This window comes from Eptesicus fuscus, chromosome 3 (genome assembly GCF_027574615.1).
Source record: "Eptesicus fuscus isolate TK198812 chromosome 3, DD_ASM_mEF_20220401, whole genome shotgun sequence".
In the NCBI taxonomy this organism is placed as follows: Eukaryota; Metazoa; Chordata; class Mammalia; order Chiroptera; family Vespertilionidae; genus Eptesicus; species Eptesicus fuscus.
The window spans coordinates 53,465,272-53,485,231 of NC_072475.1; the positions used below are offsets into that span (position 1 = coordinate 53,465,272).

The window sequence follows — 19,960 nt, forward strand, 5'->3', positions numbered from 1 at the left end:
GGGCCGGCCAGCCCTGCCTCCAAATGGGGTGGGAGGTGCTAATGGGGGGGCCAGTGGCCTGGGGGAGGGGCCATGGGTGGTTGACTGGTCTGTCCTGTCCCTGATTGGGGTGGGAGAGCCGATCTGAGGTGGGGCTAGGCAGGGGGAGGGGCTGCAGGAGATTGGCCGGCCAGCCCAACCCCCTGTTGGGTTGGGGGTGCGATCAGGGGTGGGGCAGCCAGGGGAAGGGGCTGTAGGAGGTTGGCCACCCCGCCCCCTATTGGGGTAAGGGGAGTGCAATCAGGGGCAGCTGGCCGGGGGGAAGGGCTGCAGGCCTACCGTGGTGGGGTAGGCTGGCTAGGGAGAAGGGAGGTTGTTTGGCCAGTGACCCGCTCTTGATCGGGATGGGAGAGTCCAATCAGGGGTGGGCCGGCAGGGGGGAGGGGCTGTGAGGTTGTCCAGCAGCCCCACCCCCTGATCGGACTGGTTCGCTGGTCACAGTGGCATCATAGCGACTGGTCATTAGGGTCGTTATGGCCATTACGGTTGCTGGCTTTTTATATATATAGATAGGTGAGTCTATATAATTTCTAGGCCTTTTCCAGTTTAAGTGCTTAAAGGTATACAACACCTGCAAACATAGTAAAGGATAAAATTGTGATTATTCCCACATGAATCTCAGATACTCAAGTCTAATCAATGTGCCATGAAAAGTGGGTAAGATTATAGCTGGTATGGTTCCATTTAGCTGTTCATCAATGTGATATAAGATGTTTTCTTCATTTCTTCTATGGTGAATTTTACATACAGCTAATATCCACAACCTAGACACCAATGATAAAGGAATAACTTTCTTCTTTTGCTAATGTTTCAGAAAGCAGAATGAGTCCAAAGCAAGAAAAAATTTCTCCCTGCTTCCTTAAATACAAGAATGAGATTAGAGTCCAGTCAATGTGGCCTAGTAGGTTGAGCATCATCCTATGCACCAGGAGGTCACCTGTTCAAGTCCCTGTCAGGGCATATGCCCGGATTACAGGCTCAATCCCCAGTAGAGGGTGTGCAGGAGGCAGCTGATAAATGATTCTCTCTCATTATTGATGCTTCTATCTCTCCCTCCCTCTCCCTTCCTCTCTGAATAAAAATATATTTAAAAATAAATAAGTAAATAAATTTAATTGATTTTTAGGGAGAGAGAGAGAGAGAGAGAGAGAGAAACATAGATGTAAGAGAGAGAGAGACATCAATCAGTTGCCTCCCACAGGTGCCCCGACCAGGGATCAAACCCATAACCAATTGCCCTGACCGGAAATTGAACCTGCAACTTTTCAGTGTATGGGACGACACTCTAACCAACTGAACTAGACCAGTCAGGGTGAAAATCTTGTACTATTTATTCAAGGAAAAAACAGATAAACTATGTGTATTATTACACTACATTTACCAAGCATTTAAGCAGATTCCTGAAAAGAACAAATTCCCAGAAAAACACTAGTACAAATAGGAATAAACTTGTCACAATTAAAGGAACTCCTAAAATAATTTTTATAGTATATCAATTATGAGAAACTATTAGAAAAACAAATTAAGTATAAATTCTTATTAAGTTTTTATCAGCTTTTAAATAACTAACATTTTTTGGTTAAGAGATATGCTATTAAACTATCATATTCACTAAAAAATTCTTCCTTCCTTCCCCAAACAACCGAAGAAGCTACCCCCCTTTACATGGAGAACAATTAAAAATTTCAAAGAAGCCCTAGCTGGTGTGGTTCAATTGTTTGGAGTGTGGGTTTGATTCCTGGTCAGGGCACATACCTAGGTTGTGGGTGTGATCCCCAGTTGGGTGTACATAGGTTGGGATACGCATACATCAGGCAACCTATCAATGTTTCTCTGGCACATCTATGTTCTCTCTCTCTCTCTCTCTCTCTCTCTCTCTCTCTCTCTCTCTCTCTCTCTCTTTCTCTCTCTGACTCTCTCTCCCTCCTTTCCCCTCTCTCTAAATAATCAATAAAAAGTATCCTTGGGTGAGCATTAAAAAACCCTTAAAAACACAAGTCTTAAGAACTTTTACGATTTTGTCCACTGAAATAATGATTCCTATGATATTCAAAAGTAGTATCAGTTTCAGTGACAATAAGCAAATCATTAACCTAAGTCTCATCTGTAGGAAAAGTTAGCTGGAAGAAGGAAGGCTCCTGTTTTGACTTAACTTAGACAATTTGGCAGAACTTATGATTTAAAATCAGACAGTATGTCTAGTAACATATAATAATAAAAGTATAATATGCTAATTAGACCGGACAAAGCTGGGGCTGCGAGGGAAGCCCGGGTCCCGGTGCCTGCCGGCGGCAAGAGGAAAGCCGGTGCTGGCAGCCGGGGAAAGGAAGGCCTACTCTTGCAGGAAGATTCGTGCATTAGGCCTCTAGTTCATAATAAATATCAAGAAACAATTAGTTTCTTTACTTTAAAGCCAGAAGCAGATGTATTAACACTTAAGGTGAACATATGTCCTGCTTTTCCCAAAGGAGGGTTTGTTTCCTCTGTTAAATGGTGTATTTTTTTTTAATTGGTTTTTATAAAGAGAAAGAGAGAAACATTGATTTGAGAGAGAACTATCAACAGGCCACCTCCCATACATACCCGGACTGGGGATCAAACCAGAAACATGGGTATGTGCCTTGACCAGGAATGGAACCTGCCACCATAGAGTGCATGGGATGCTCCAACCAACTGAGCCACACTTGGCCAGGGTGAGTGGTGTATTTTTAATGGCTTCCCCTTTCACTCTCAAAAGCATCCTGTTTGGATGATGAATTATAATGACCCCACTGAAATTCACCTGTGAGTTTCGCTCTTCAAAGGTCCATACTTCATTGCAGAATTACCATGAAGGAAAGGGCTGAAACTCTCAAATAGGATGAAATGGTATGGAAAAAACATGCAGAGAATGTGTACAGAGAAAGAATTACACTAAAAACTTTCCCTTTTTTCATCTCCTGCTAACCGCACATCACCATAACCTATCGAAATGGGAGCAAACTCACCTCTCTGCACACAGCAGCAATCTGTGCCTCATCCATGCAGGTTTCTGTTACAACATCAGTAAGTGATCCCCCAGCAAGGTACTCCATCACTACAAACAATTCGTCTCCCACCAGGTAACTAAAAAAACACACACACAAAATACACACATTTTTATATTTTCTAAACACATGGTACTCTTGAATGTTGAAGAATTCAAAGTTTAGGCATCTTCATAACAAAACTAGAAAGCTGATAGCTTTGAGAGCTAGGAAGACAACTGGAAAGCTGCTATGGAACAGCACAGAAAAATAACTGAGGGTTGTTATGATTTTCCTGAATCATATTAAAGTTTGACCACAATTGTAACTTGAGTGCATAGGTAGACTTATTTATCCTGTTTGACAGATGAACAGACAGAAGCTTGGAGAGGTTAAGTAACTCATTTAAGGTAACATAGCTAGTAAGTGACAAAACCAGAAACTGAAGCCATGTATGAAGTGATTGCAAAGCTTATGGCTTTTCTCCCCCCCCCCCACCCACCCCAGCATCCCAAAATCTTTTTAATAACTAGGTAGGATCTGGGTTAGTTTTTGTAGCTGGGGCTGGACCATCAGCCTCTTGCGTGCTCAAACTTCCAGCCCTTGGATGGTACGTAGGGTTTGGTGTGACTGTGGGAGGTTCCTGGCCGAATTCCTGTACATGCCTCAGTCCTTGCGCGGACCAGAAAGCAACATGGAGCCAGAGCCCTTGGGGGAGCCCAGGGCCAGCTGCCTGAAGGTGTGGATGTAGCCCCTAGCCTTGAGGATGTGGCTCGGGGGACGGCTGTTCACACGAAGTGCATACAACCTTCAGGTTGGGCATCTCCTGGACACGTATGTCATCAGTTATAGTCCCTATAACCACAACAACAAAATAATAACCACAGTGGTTTTGTCTTCTGGCCGGGAAGCTTCCTCTTCTGGATCATTTGGGAAAGGGACCCAGGTGGCCAGTTGGTGGACTAATAAACAACCTCTTCAGCACCATTTGGTTGGAGGTGGGGTTGGTTCGTCTGGCCAGAAACCTGTACGGCTTGATCAACAGGCTTGGGTAGATGTTCTGGCTCTTGGGCTCCTTACACCAAACCTTTGGTTTTTGTTGTGGCAGATGTCAACTCCCATGAGGGCACCTTCTGCTCCACCAGGTCCGGAAAGCTTTTATGGCTTTTCTTAACCACCATGATACACCAACTTAAAATACTATGTTTAAATGTATCTGGTAAGTTTATTTCTATGAACATGTTCCTCATTACTAGGGCTAAAGTCTAAAAATTCATTCAAAATAAATTTAAATGTGGAAATAAGAAAATCACCTATAATCCCCTATTCCCAATATAATCTCTACTATAATTTCCATTACTTTTCTATTACTCTTCTTACATTCACATATATGTAACTGCTTTTAAAAAACACACAATAGCTGTGCCCTGACTGGCTATTGCTCAATGGTTAGAGCGACAGCCTACTTGTGGGTTCAGTTCCCAGTCAAGGGCACGTACCTGGGTTGCAGGTTTAATCCCTGGCTCTGGTTGGGGCATGTGTGGGAGGCAACCAATAGATGTGTCTCTCTCTCTTTTTCTACCTTCCCCTCTCTCCCCTCCCCTCCCTTCCACTTTCTCTAAAAAACCAATGAAAAAAATATTCTCAGGTGAGGATTAACAACAAAAAAATAATAATAAAATAAAAAAATGCACAATATTTTTAAGATATGTGTTTTAAACATCAATTCCTAAATTAAATGGTGTTTTTTTTTTTTTTTTTTTTGTAAATATATTTTTATTTATTTTTTACAGAGAGGAAGGGAGAGGGATAGAGAGTTAGAAACATCGATGAGAGAGAAACATCGATCAGCTACCTTCTGCACACCGCCTACTGGGGATGTGCCCGCAACCAAGGTACTTGCCCTTGACCGGAATCGAACCTAGGACCTTTCAGTCCGCAGGTCGACACTCTATCCACTGAGCCAAACCGGTTTCGGCTAAATGAGGTTTTGATACTATTTGCTCATGAAAGCATTTGAAATAAAAATTCAACTATGTGATCTGTCACCTTTGTTGGTCAACATATGAATCACCTTCAGTTTATGTTTTTGCTTCTGAAGATTTATAACTAATATTAGCACCAGCAGCAATGTCTTTCATTTAACTGTCTTCTCTCATTTGCCAAGTGGTATCTATGTTAAGCTGCAAATGTGCTATTTTTACCTTCTCTTCCTTCAACCTTACTTTTCAGCATTGGCATTCTACTGAAGTCTAACTAAAGTGACTAACCCCCAAAACCACGAGACTTAAAATTTCCACATTTTTGTCCCAATGTTTAAGAAATATTCATATTTACCTGTCCAAGAAGTTAACTATGTTGGGATTCTTTAATTCTTTCATCACCAGAATCTCATTAATGATCAATTCCTTCTTTGGCTGTTTCTGTAAATTAATCTGTTTGATAGCAACCTATAATGGCAATAGAATTTTTAAAAAATTAGAAAAGTTTCCTAATTCTCTTACAAAATTACAAATAGCAATCAGTTAACAATTTAATTTATTGTATACTAGAATATTATATAATGAAATTATAATTAGTTATTATAATTATAATTTATAATTAGGTAGTACTTTCATTTCCACACTGCCTATGCACAAAGCTTTGTAATACATAGAGCCCAGATATTTTTAGATTTCTCTTAAAGCTGATTAACCAACCCAAGGTCAGCTCATTCCAAGCTGGGAAAGTAATTTTTTAAATATTTGTTTATTTATGAAACAATGCATTAATTCCCCCCACCCCCATAATAAAGTGCTATAAAATTACACAGAAAATAAAATAAAATTATGTGGAATAATTCTTTCAACATATCCAACTGTAAAAGATATTTTTATCGATTATTCACAGGTTCATCCAGTTTCCTCCTGTACTAAAACCGAATGGTAACACCCAGAACAATGAAAAAGTAGCTACCTCTTGTCCCAATGCCACATCAGTAGCTGTGAAAACTGTACCAGAAGCCCTAGGAGGAAAAAAACACAACCAGATTTAAGGTTTCTAAATCACTAGCATTTATAATATTCAAAGACTTTATACTTAGAAGTGAAAAAGGATTAAATATTTAAGACTTAACATCTTTAACAAGAGTAAAAATAAAATAAAAATAAAATAAAACAAAAGTAAAAATAAAAAGGGGAAAAAATAAGAAAAAGAGTGGCAATCCCTGTGGCCAAAACTTAGGTTAGAAATTTGTCACATATTTCATATCTATAAAAATGAAGAAAAAAGATAAAGAAAAAAAAAAAAAGCAAAATGTACCCATGGATCTACTTCCCTAATTAAAAAACTAAGAACTAGCCCGCATGTTTGGCTCAGTGGCTGAGCATCGACCTATGAACCAGGAGGTTAGGGTTCGATTCCGGGTAAGGGTATATGCCCAGGTTGTGAGCTCGACCCTCAGTAGGGGGTGTGCAGGAGGCAGCCAATCAATGATTTTTTTCTCATCACTGATGTTTCTATCTCTTTCTCTTCCCCCCACTCCCTCTCTGAAATTAATAAAAATATATTTAAACAACAACAAAGAACTACAAATAAATCTGAAGGTTTTTGTGTGCCCTTTCCAAAGGCATCCTCTTTCCTCCCAAAAGTAATCTGCATTTGTGTTCATTTTGTATTTGATGTATGTCAGTTCCAATGCATTTCTCTATGTATCTCTACAGAATATATGTAGTTTTTTAAAATTAAAATTGATTTTAGAGAGAGAGGAAGGAAAAGGGGGGGATGGAGAGAGAGAGAAAGAGAGAGAGGAAAGAGAAACATCAATGTGAGAGAGAAACATCAATCAGCTGCCTCCAGCATGCACCCTAAATGGGGATTGAGCCTGAAACCTGGGCGTGTGCCCTGATTAGGAATCGAACCAGCAACCCTTCAGTGCACAGGACAATGCTCAACCAAGCTACATGGGCCAAGGTTAACAATTTTTAAACTTCATAAAAATGATTTATGTATTTTTTCTGCAATTTTCTCTTATAATTCAACATTGAATTTGTGATGGTCATCGAAATAGACTTTATTCTTTCTTGTTCTTTCCTCCCCCTTTGCTTTTTGTTAGATATCATTCTTGTTCACTCATAATTATTATTATTACATATACTAGTGGCCTGATGCACAAATGAAGATTTGTGCAAGAATGGGCCTTCGTCCTTCGTTCCCCTGGCTGCCTGCACCACCTTCGCTCTGGCTGGAGCCGCCTTTCTGCCTTCCCATGCTGCCCAGAAGCCTGGAGCAGCTGGGGTGGTGTGAAACGCCTGTGTCCTGCCCCCTCCCCAGCCGCTCAGCACCTGTGTATGCAAATTAACCCACCATGTTTGTTGGGTTAATTTGCATACTCACTCCTGATTGGCTGGTGGGCGTTGCGAAGGTACAGTCAATTAGCATGTTACTCTTTTATTAGGTAGACAAGGTGGGGCAAAAGTAGGTTTACAGTTGTGAATACGCGAAACACAGTTCATTCTCGTATTATTATTTATTAATTATTGTTTTTTCCATACAAACAACTATAAACCTACGTTTGCTCCAACCTATATCATTCCATATACTGGTATTACAATTTATCCATTGTCATGCTTAAAATGTGATTCTTAATTTTTGTTATTAAAACCAGTGCTGCAATTAAATTTAGTTTTTGAAAAGAAATTCATAAAGAAACTTTCAAAAATAACATAAGCTCTCTATTTTTTTTTAAATTTCTTTATTAAGGTGTCACATATTTGTCCTCATCCCCCCATTCCCATCCCACACCCCTCCCCATGGATGCCCCAACCCCCTGTTGAACTTAACCGTTGGATAGGCTCATATGCATGCACACAAGTCCTTTGGTTGATTTCTCCCCCCTCCCCCCAACCTCCCCTATCCTCCCTCTGAGGCCCGATAGTCCAATCGATGCCTCCTTGTTTCTGGTTCTGTTCTTGTTCATCAGTCTATGTTGTTCATCATTTCCCCTAGATGAGCGAATCATGTGTCACTAGAGATATACTTATAAGAACTGAATGTGAGACGAGCAATAATAGTTATGCTGACAGGCAAATGAATCAGTCTGTAGTGAGTTTCTTTCTGGACCAACAGTTCTTTAGAGACCCAATTTCAATGTCCACCAGTTCCTTATGTGTACATGTCAGCACTGACCCCTCAGCTCTGGATGGTGGACAAATGGTGGTAACGGAGGTCCGACTCCATCTGGTTTGGTCTCGGCTGGACCCAGGGGCACGGCTTCACCCGGACTCAGGGGCACGTGGCCTCACCCAGACCCAGGGGCGCGTGGCCTCTCCCAGACCCAGGGGCGCGTGGCCTCACCCGGACCTAGGTGCGAGAGACCTCACCCGGATCCAGGAACACATGGCCTCACCCGGACCCGGGGGCGCGTGGCCTCTCCCAGACCCAGGGGCGCGTGGCCTCACCCGGACCTAGGTGCGCGCGGCCTCACCCGGACCCGGGACCCAGCCTCACCCGGATCCAGGGACACATGGCCTCACCTGGACCCGGGGGCGCGTGGCCTCTCCCAGACCCAGGGGCGCGTGGCCTCACCCGGATCCAGGGACACATGGCCTCACCTGGACCCGGGGGCGCGTGGCCTCTCCCAGACCCAGGGGCGCGTGGCCTCACCCGGACCTAGGTGCGCGCGGCCTCACCTGGACCCGGGACCCAGCCTCACCCGGATCCAGGGACACATGGCCTCACCCGTAAGCTCTCTTTCTAAATTCACAGAACATTTTCCAGAGATTATTAACATTAAAAATTCCAGATGTTCATCTGTTCCCAAGCAACAGGAAAAGTGTTTAGTTAATATAGTTTAAAAATACAAATTACTGCACAAAATCAAATAATCAGTAGATTAAAAGATAGTCAATAGATGTAATTAAAATGGATGTTTTTATTGCCTATAATATTGTAGTAAATGTTCCTACAGTCTTTTAAATATATTTGATGGACAATTTTTCCACCCATCTAATCTCTTATTACCATTGGGAAATACCATTTAAGAAGAAACAATGTATACTTGTGTCCTAGCCAGGTAGCTCACTTGGTTAGAGCATCATTCTGATACGCTAAGGATGAAGGTTCGATCTGGGTAGAGTACATACAAGAATCAACCAATAAATGCATAAATAAGTGGAACAACAAATTGATGTTTGCTTCTTTTTCCCTCTTCCCTCTCTCTAAAATCAATAAAAATAAAAAACAAAACAATGTACAGTTGTTGCTAAATAATACAGTTTTTTCATAGCATCTAAAAAGAAATACATATTTACATAAATCTAAGGACATCACTCAGAGAATATTATAAGTGCTCAATGTCAACAAGCAAAAGAGATATCATGCTGTACATCTAGTAAGTATTAAATATAGTGATAATCAGTCACAAATACTTACCCCTGCCCAATTTTTTCATATCTTGTATATTTTTTCTTAGGGTCACCTATGCTCACAATAGTTCCTATTTTAAATAAAAACAATAAAAAATTATAAGCTTAGTCAAGCATTTTTAGATTGTAAATTAATTCTGATATCATTATTCCTTTTAATAAACTCCACTGGTATTAGAATAGTGGTTTTCAAACATTACATTAAATCTCAAAATACTGTGTTTCAACTATAAACACTAAAAAAATTTAAATATATAAGTAATATCCAAATGAATCACCCTAATTGGCTTTTCTGACTATACAACTATATCTTTGACCTTACAATGTATTTAGAAAACTACTTATCAGTATAAAAACTACTCTAATATGAGGTAAGCACACATCTGTTTTAGGAAAGGTCACAAAGTTACAACTAAGAAAAAGGTTTTAGAACTAGGCTGTTGGACATAAAACTATAACTTATATTCTTATTACCAGTAAGTAAAAACATGAGAAAACCACATTAAATTTTCACTTGCTCACTCAGTGGATAGAGTATGGGCTTGAGAACTGAAGGGTCCCAAGTTTGATTCTGGTAAAGGGCACATGCCCAGGTTGCAGGCTCGATCCCCAGTAGGGGATGTGCAGGAAGCAGCCGATCAATGATTCTCTTTCATCACTGATGTTTCTATATCTCTCTCTCTCCCCCTTCCTCTCTGAAATCAATAAAAACATATTTAATTTTTTTTTCACTTGCTCAAGGTGAAAGGACACAGGAATATAGCAAGGAAACTCACATATAACCCACAAGTCTACAGCCACTATAATTATAGTATTTTTCCTTAATCCCTCCATGTAGGTGTTCATTATAACTATAGTTGCTGTAGACCTGCAAATCAGACAGTATCATTACCCTCTCCCTGGCACTATGAAAATTTTTCCCAATGCTTGATCCAGGCCAATGAGAGTTGCTGGATGAAAAAAAAATCCATTTTATGTTTACAAATATATCCATACAGGAAGGCCACTTTGTTCAGTTCTTATGGTCATTTTATATTCTCATACCGAGAAGCTATAGGTATGTATAAATACATACAAACTTCCTTTGATAAAGTTTCCAACTGTGAATCTTACATTTGGCCCTTTGGGAAAAAGTGTTGCTCTCAAAGGTACTAAACTACTAGAGAGAAGTTGCTCACTAGTAACCACATAATAATAAATAAGCAAAGAAGAATATTTTGGGGGCTTTTTCAGATTTTAATTGAAGTTGTTCCTGGAAGTCAACAATTTATTCTTTATGTCTTAAGCTAAAATATAGGGTGTAAATTAAAGTCGATCTGGGCCAGCCCTCGATGGTTTGGCTCAGTGGCTAGAATGTCAGCCTGCAGACTGAAAGGTCCTAGGTTCAATTCCGGTCAAGGGCACGTACCTCAGCTGCAGATTCCCGGCCCTGTTAGGGGCATGTGGGAGGCAACCAATCTGTGTCTCTCTCACATCGCTGTTTCTTTCTGTCTTCTCCCTCTCCCTTCCACTCTTTCTAAAAATCAATGGGAAAATATCCTCAGGTGAGGATTTAAAAAAACAAGTAAAATAAACAGCTATTTGGAGCGTTTAAAAATACATACATACATACATACATACATATATACATACATACATACATACATATCCATCTGGGCCAAATGTTTCAAGAGCTGTCAACAATTTCAGAATAATGTCAAATGTAGGAAACCTACTTAATTTCTCCATAATTTCTTCATCTGTCATTTTGGTCTTCTTTTTCTGTTTGTCAGAAGACTTGGCACCACCATCAACATTAGAATCACCAACTGGTGCAGGAATAGGGTCAATTACAGACCGTGTATAAATCTGCAAAGAGAGAGTTAATTACTGAGACTTGAGGGAAAATGTTTTTATGTATTTTTATTGGCACACTATTCACTTTTTTAATTTTATCCAAAACTAAGTTGTCTCCAGTGTTCTAAAGAATGAGAATATTTTCAGATCTGTCTTTAAAAAAGACTTGTAGAAAAAAAAGATGACTTGTAACTAAGAATAAATGTGAAACAATTTTATTTCGTACATCATGTCTTTCTTTTAAATTTTTCTAACAAAAGAGCAGATCCTTGAATGAAATTTAAATGTAACCAGATCTAAAATGATATGCTAGAGCCCTGGGCAGTTTGGCTCAGTGAACAGAGCGTTGGCCAGTGGACTGAAGGGTCCTGGGTTCGATTCTGGTCAAGGGCATGTACCTAGATTGCAGCTCAATCCCCAGCCCTGGTCGGGGAACGTGTGGGAGGCAACTAATCAATGTATCTCTCCCACATCCATCAATTCTTTCTCTATCTCTCCCCCTCCCTTCCGCTCTCTCAAAAAAAAAAAAAAAAAAAAAAAAAGGAAAAATATCTTCGGTTGAGAATTTGAGAATTAACAAAAAATAAAACAAAATGATATGCTAGTAATGAAACAAAAAGTTTAAAATCATGTCTTTACCACAAAAGAGAAATAAAGAACAAAATAATAGAAACCTTGATGTTAAAATAACTATTAATACCCCCCCAAATTTTTGGACAAATAAGATTTCTACCCTTTCATTTCCAACAGCCAGTTCTAGGATATAAAGGAAATAGAGCCCTCGACATTAGATCAGGATGCACTGGCAGTCCTCAGAGCTTTACCTGCCAGTGTACCACCACTCCCTGACGCCGCTGCACAGCACCTTCCCCTACTTTACTTGTATTAGTACAGGGAGAGGGTCAGGACTCTTTTTATCTCTATCTAAGGTCATTATTGTTAAAGTTCTCCTATATCTGGTTAGGAATTCACTCTTAGAAGCCCCTTGAATGACATTAAGGGGCTTTGAGAGGATTGTAAAATGGGAGATAAAATATGTAATTTTTAAAATATGTAATTAACCAATGTCACCCCAATAAATTCAATAAAAAAGAAAAAACAATAAGTATTTGTATTTTAACTTTTAAAGAATTCATTTGATTTTAATTTTTAAAAAAGCTAGTGTTTTTGCCCTAGCCAATTTGGCTCAGTGGATAGAGCGTCAGCCCGCAGACTGAAGGGTCCCAGGTTCGATTCCGATCAAAGGCACGTGCCTGGGTTGCGAGCTCGATCCCCAGTAGGGGGGCGTGTAGGAGGCAGCCAATCAATGATTCTCTCTCATCAATGATGTTTCCATCTCTCTCCCTCTCCCTTCCTCTCTGAAATCAATAAAAATATATATAAAAAGCTAGTTTTTGCCCTAGTGGTTTGGCTCAGTCGATAGAGCGTCAGCCTGAGGACTGAAGGGTCCTGGGTTCGATTCCGGTCAAGGTCACATGCCAAAGTTGCTGGTTCCATCGCCAGTGGGAGGCATGCAGGAGGCAGCCAAACAATGATTCTCATCATTGATGTTTCTGTCTCTCCCTCTCCTTCTCCCTTCCTCTCTGAAATCAATAAAAATAAAATTTTTTTTTTAAAAAAAAGCTAGTTTCTGATGATTGGTCTTTAGGTAAAGATCTCCTAGTCAAATTTCCCCACACTAAAATACTTTAAGCATGAGGGTTTTTTAAAATTGATCAATGGAAGTCAAATACAGACTGCTTTTTAAAACACACATACACACATACACAGCCCAATTCACTAATAAGACACTTACTGATTTTGTATGATCAGGTCGTGGAGCAATCACAGGAGGGGCAGCCTCTTCATCATCATCATCTTCCTCTGTTACTACTGCAGATGTTTCTGATCCCTTGGTATTTAACTGTATTTATCAACGAGCAAAGGTAAGGAAGACATGTCAAATATAACAATATGTTAAAATATGAATCTCTTTTAACATATTTTTTAAAATATTTATTTTAATAGCTCATTTCAAAACAGTAAACCCCCCCTTACTCTAATTTAATCACTTAAAACATGGAGGCAATTCTGTAAGTAAAGTAAGTTTATGAAATAAATATGTGATAAACATAAAGTATTGTTAAAAGAGAATGTATACCTTTTATATAGAGAATTTTATACCCTTTAACAAATCCTTTAGTAAACACTTTATTTGTTAAGACCAAAAACAAGAATACTCTAGGCTTTGTGTAAGTCAGACTCATTTTCAGTCATTTAAAACAGCTACATTCACCAGAAAAAATGATGGCTAATGAAGCAAAAGAGGAAGGTATTAACCTTTATACAGAGATTATTATGTGCCAGGTGTGTGCTAGATAGGTACTTTACATGTTACCCCAGTTAATCTTCATATTAACCCCAGGAGACTGTTTCCTCTAATTGAGGAATTGAAACTAAAACAGTGACTCTGCAGGAGGTAACTGTGCTTGCATGATAACTTACAAAGTTTCAGTCAGCTCTGAAGACTGACAGGCTTCTCTGTTGTTCAGTATGTTCCCACAGGCTATATTCAGTAGAATGCTGCCAGAGGAAAAAGCTGCAGTTCTTTGCATTCATGTTTTATGTACAGAAACATTACCAAAAGTAGTTAAACTGCTCTTTATCATAACAAGTTTTAGCAGTTTGAGTATCACATCAAGGATATCCTATTGGTTTAACATGGCTTCCTCAACTAATTAAGTGGCTAGCTATAACATATATTAAGTAGTTATTTATTTCTGATGGCTGTAAATTTATTTTAGAAGGCAAAATAAAAACTGAAATTTGTTTTGGGAAACTTAAATTAGCACAAGAGCTATAAGAAATAACATATTAACTCACTGCTGGTGTTCCAGAAGCGAAGCCATCTTTCTCTGAATATGAAACAGGAAATAATGCTAAGTTAACATTTCAAAAAATAAAACGCGTAAAAAATAAAAGATAATAGAAAGCAGAGCAAGTAAAATGTTTAGACTGATTTTAAACTGAGTTAAGTCTTGAGAAAAATGACAATATCTGTATTCAAACAAGAATTTATGTAAGATTCAGTCGACAAATCTCCAATCTTTTTTTTTTTTCAAATCTCCAATCTTAATGTAAATTTACTAAAATCACTGAACTGTATCCTTTAAGTGGGTGAATTTTATAGCATATAAATTATACTTTAATAAAGTTATTAAAATTTATTTAAAACTATACCTGTCAATCTGTATTTATTAAACAAAACAGAAGTTTATTCACAATGATACTTTCTCCAGAAAATTGCCTATTGAGGAACTTAAAGCAACCAACCATGCAGACAAAATGTGCAAAGGGCAATGCTTGATATAAGTTGTGATCAGTATAAAAGCAAATCCCTGAAGGCAAAACCAATTCATAAAGATTAAATATTAAAATACTCTTTCTGGCCCTAGCTGGTTTTGCTCAATGGATAGAGCGTTAGCCTGAGGACTGAAGGGTCCTGGGTTTGATTCCAGTCAAGGGCACATGCCCAGATTGTGGCTTGATCCCTAGTAGGGGGCGTGCAGGAAGCAGCGATCAATGATTCTCTCTCATCATTGATGTTTCTATCTCTCTATCCCTCTCCATTCCTCTCTGAAATCAATAAAAATATATTTAAAAAATAAATAAAATACTCATTCTGCAACTTAGAAGAGTAAGTTTTGTTTTGGTTTACTTTTTAAGATTCATATATAATATCTATGAAATACATAATTTTCTGGTCAAACATGATTTTAAAAAAAGATTACTAATTTAAACAAACTAGTTGACAGAAAAGTTCAGGGACAAGTCCAACCTTTTGCTAAGGATGTACTAGACCAGTGATGGCGAACCTATGACACGCGTGTCAGCACTGACACACGTAGCCATTTCTGATGACACGCGGCCGCATGCCGAGGATGAAACATTTGCTGCTCCTGAGGATGAAACATTTGCGACTAGAGTCTTGGAGTTAGTTTTTTCCTCAAAGTGACACACTATCCGAGTTATGCTCAGTTTTTTGGCGAAGTTTGACACACCAAGCTCAAAAGGTTGCCCATCACTGTGACTAAGTAAAAAAAATTAAAATCATTTGCCAAGTGGTCTCTATTTCTGCAATGCTGCAATCAAATTAAGTACAATACTACATGATTTTAGCTCAATCACATTGTTTGCAAAAACTACACATATGACTTCAGAGGACAGAGAAACACATTAAATGACACCTTGGGATGTAATTAGTAAAATCCATATTAGGGAACCAAGACAAATGATACTGTTTGTTTAACAAATAAATTACGAGGAAAAGAGTCCATGAGAATCAGAATGAGGGAGGGGAAGCCTAAATATCAAAAAAGATTCAAGAGATATAGCAATCAACTACAATGTATGAACTTGATTCTGGTACTGATTCAAACAAATAAACTATTTTTTTAAATCCACTATTATTCTAGTTCTTGCCTGATGATATTTCAATTTTGAGGAATTACTTCTTATAGTCTAATGCTTATTTTTGTATATTTGATGTTTCAATTTTTGAGTGGACTTAAACATTTTTTACCTCAAAGTCTGTGCATTTATATAGTAAAACAACCCTTCTCCTGTCCCACTAACTATAAATCAGCATTTTCCCCTTCTAATGCTGGAAGTCATTCAAAAGAAGTAAAGAGAAAAATAAACAAAAGGCCAAAATGTCCACTTTTGTCAAAGCTAAGAGATTATTCATAAGAGCTGCTCCATTCAGTTTATAAAAGCTAGATCTAGCCTAGCCAGATGTAGCTTTTATAAACTCGATACTCAGTGGCTGATTATCGCATACAAACCAGGAAGTCACAGTTCAATTCCTGGTCAGGGCGTATGCCCAGGTTGCAGGCTCGATCCTCAGTGTGGGGTGTGCAGGAGGCAGCCAATCAATGATTCTCTTTCATCATTGATGTTTCTATCTCTCTCTCCCTCTCTGAAATATAAATAAATAAATGAATGAATGAATGAATGAATGAATGAATAAATGGTACATCTATGCAAGGGAAAAAGTGGGGACAAAATCTACAGTTTAGGTGGTGGGTTTTTTTTTTTCAGAAGCAATCTTTTTATTTAGAGGAGCTTCACAACTCTGCAATCTCATGTAAATTAGAATTGGTATCTTACCTGGAGGAGTAAAGCTCAGATATTTCTGCTTCACTGTGTTGGAATCATAGAACTTTAAGACGTCCAGCACAGCCTGAGGATTCTTCTTTTGCTCTAGTTTGGTGATATTGGAAGTCTGTAATAATCGAGCCCACTGTTCTGGCATGCCCTAAAAAACAAGACAGTTAGGATTAGCTGTTTAGAGTTGCTCTAATAAAATCAATTTCTAGAGGTGAATGATGAAATACATAAATTAATCTATATTAACTATAGGTTTGACCAAATTCTAAAAAGCCTAGTTTTCTAAAGGTCTATTTATCTAAATCTGTTTTGCATAATTACAATTAATAGTTGCAGTTCCCTAAGAAAAGGATACATCCATCCACAAATCCTTCTAGAACAATGGTTCTCAACCTTTCTAATGCCGCGACACTTTAATACACTTCCTCATGTTGTGGTGACCCCCAACCATAAAATTATTTTCATTGCTACTTCATAACTGTAATTTTGCTACTGTTATGAATCGTAGTGTAAATATCTGTGTTTTCCGATGGTCTCAGGCGACCCTGCTAGCGGTTCTCCACCTGTTTCGACCCACAGGTTGAGAACCTCTGCTATAGAGCCTAAGACCATCGGAAAACACAGGTATTTACATTACGATTCATTAACAGTAGCAAAATTACAGTTATGAAGTAGCAACGAAAATAATTTTATGGTTGGGGGTCACCACAACATGAGGAAGTGTATTAAAGGGTCGCGGCATTAGAAAGGTTGAGAACGACTGTTCTAGAAGAAGAGAAAAGCACTAAGAATTCATAGTTAATATGTGGATAGGAAAGTTAACTTCAAACTTACTACTGAATGGAAAAGCTTGAGTGATGATACAAAAATGAGTCCCAACTATGTAAACTTACAGTGAATTCTCCAGTAACAGCATCAAAGCCAACATGGATGGTGTGCTCAAAATCAGAAGGAGGAGAAATTTCTGGGCGTTCCTTCTCTTTCTTCCTACTTCCTAAAGGGTATTAAAAAAAAAAGAATCAACCTATTAAACAAAATTTAAAAAGGTACTCATAATCAAGTTTATATTTTTCCTAAGACATATTAGAAACAAGTTATTTTAGAAAAAGATTTCTCTTAAAGACAATGACTGATAGAAAACTGATAAATGAAGTACAGTAACTAATCCTGTCATAAATTAGGGGTAGAGACAATCAGACAGTGTCATATTTTTTATCTTTGCATTATAGTTTAATGATCTGGGAAAATTTTATTAATGATCTTCTACTCTTCACCTATTGACATATTTTGTTTGTTTTAGTTATCCTAAATGATGGCTTTCCAAGAATTATTTCTCATTGTTCTCTGATCATTCTTTTTCTAAGAATACTTTTCTTGTTTCATGGATGCAATTTATCTTCTTTATTATATGGTTTGTGTGTGTGTGTGTAGGTTGGGTTTTTTCTCCCTACATTGTTTCTTCTACATTCCTTTTTTACTCCATTGTTTTGGCCTCTCTTATTTAAGGGTTGTCAAGTATCCAACTATCCTTCACTGTCTACTCATATATAAAAGTATAAAAGTTAACTGGACGCCCTAGCCAGGTGGCTCAGTTAGTTGGAGAGTTGTCCATACACTAAAAGGTCAAGGGTTCGATTCTCAGTCAGGGCATACCTATGTTGTGGGTTTGATCCCCAGATGGGGCTCATACAGGACACAACCGATCCCATGTTTTCTCTCTCTCCTTCTCTCTCTCTTTAAAAATCAATAAAAATGTATCCTCAAGTCATAAAAAAAAATTAACTGGGAGATAAGTTAGCCTTTTCATTAAAGATGAGGTGGAGCCCGGCCAGTGTGGCTCACTGGTTGAGCATCGACCTGTGAACCAAGGCATAATTTGATTCCCAGTTGGGGCACATGCCTGGGTTGCGAGCTTGATCCCTAGGGGGCAGGGGGTGCAGCAGGCAGCCGATCAATGATTCTTTCTCATCACTGATGTTTCTCTCTCTCCCTCTCCCTTCTTCTCTGAAATTATATATATATATATATATTTTTATATTTATATAATATTTTTTTTTAAAGATGGGGGTGTAGTATCTAAAGTATTTTTCCTCCCATTCCTTGTCTGAGGACTTTGAGTAAAGCTACAAGTGTTCTGAAAGCAGGGCAGAGGAAAGCAGTTTAGTATATTGACTTCCACTGAATCCACTTTTTCTTATTCTGGTGCCACACCTTTTCCTGACTCCCTTGACAAGAATAAGGAGCCTCTTGGGTTTAATTTCTCCTCAAATAAATGTAAACATGTTTGTTTGTTCTTTAGCTGTCCCAGAGGATGTGTTATATTTCATGGCTGGGTCGAGTAGAGGTCCCTTGACACTTCCTATATAGATTTTCAACTAATCCCCCTCTTTTCAGCCTGTTTATTATCACACACACACACACACACACACACACACACACACACACACACACACACACACAATTGTGTGCCTCTAACTCCCGAACCTCTAACATTTTTTCAAGGAAAACTAGTTTACTTCTTAGACATTCCTCTCTGCAAATGCTTAGGATATGGCTTCCTCTGGTTTGCTTAGTCAGTTCTCACTTCTCCACAACTTCAACCTTCCAAATATGTATTGAAATCTCTTGTGCCTTACTCTCCCATTCACTTTGCCCTTGCAATATAAATTCTTTTCTTTTTTTACATCTCATTTTAGTTGGGTCTGGGGAGGAAGAGACAATAGAGGCATATGATCAACCTGCTGTGTTCAACCAGAGGTTCTCCTAATATAAAAGAGCATTGGCATATTATTTTTTTGGCAAGTGATGATACATTTGTGCTCAAATGTCCATCTCCTCTCTAGGTCTCCCAGGCACATATAATATTTATTTACAAGAGACCTAGCTATGGTGAGGGGGCAGGGCACACTGGTCATAAAAAGGAGCAGCAGAAAATGCAATGGTTAAGTCTAGTATAAATTTTGCTATCTTTACTGAAATGCACCATTACACCTATCATAAACAATCTCTCATTTTCCACTGGAATTTAAGCAATCTGAGGACACCTACTTCTCTTTATGTCTCCTGGCTTCTAACTCAGTATCTTGCATTAGAGAAAATATTTATTAAAAAACTATAAGCTACTAGTTTACTCTTTATTTATTTTTTAAAAATATATTTTTATTGATTTTTTTACAAGAGGAAGGGAGAGGGATTGAGAGTTAGAAATATCGATGAGAGAGAAACATTGATCAGCTGATTCATACCTCCTGCACACTTCCCATTGGGGATGTGCCCGCAACCAAAGTACATGCCCTTGACCAGAATCGAACGTGGGACCTTTCAGTCCGCAAGCTGATGCTCTATCCACTGAGCCAAACCAGTCAGGGCTAATTTACTCTTTAGAGAGTTCTGAACTGCTTACAGAAAAACAATTTTGTATAATATAAGAGTGATTATTTCTTCTTAAAAAAAAAAAAAAAAGAACTGCTCAACATCCCACTTCTGATATGACCCTATAACAGATGACTGGTTCAAGGTAGGCATCTA

General features: G+C 38.6%; 1 protein-coding gene and 1 pseudogene across 2 annotated transcripts in view; both read right to left on the reverse strand.

The window, feature by feature from the left end:
* PAK2 (p21 (RAC1) activated kinase 2) overlaps positions 1 to 19,960 on the reverse strand; it is a 101,288-nt gene that overhangs the window by 17,233 nt on the left and 64,095 nt on the right. For both annotated transcript variants that reach the window (XM_054713865.1, XM_054713864.1), the window contains exons 3-11: positions 17,326 to 17,426; positions 16,433 to 16,580; positions 14,147 to 14,178; positions 13,080 to 13,187; positions 11,164 to 11,296; positions 9,456 to 9,519; positions 6,000 to 6,048; positions 5,382 to 5,494; positions 3,027 to 3,144 (exon numbers count right to left, since the gene is read on the reverse strand). In XM_054713865.1, the coding sequence (XP_054569840.1) occupies positions 3,027 to 3,144; positions 5,382 to 5,494; positions 6,000 to 6,048; positions 9,456 to 9,519; positions 11,164 to 11,296; positions 13,080 to 13,187; positions 14,147 to 14,178; positions 16,433 to 16,580; positions 17,326 to 17,426 (866 nt within the window). The remainder of the gene's footprint in view (positions 1 to 3,026; positions 3,145 to 5,381; positions 5,495 to 5,999; positions 6,049 to 9,455; positions 9,520 to 11,163; positions 11,297 to 13,079; positions 13,188 to 14,146; positions 14,179 to 16,432; positions 16,581 to 17,325; positions 17,427 to 19,960) is intronic.
* On the reverse strand, positions 3,590 to 4,166 carry LOC103303540 (ribosomal protein L18-like; annotated as a pseudogene).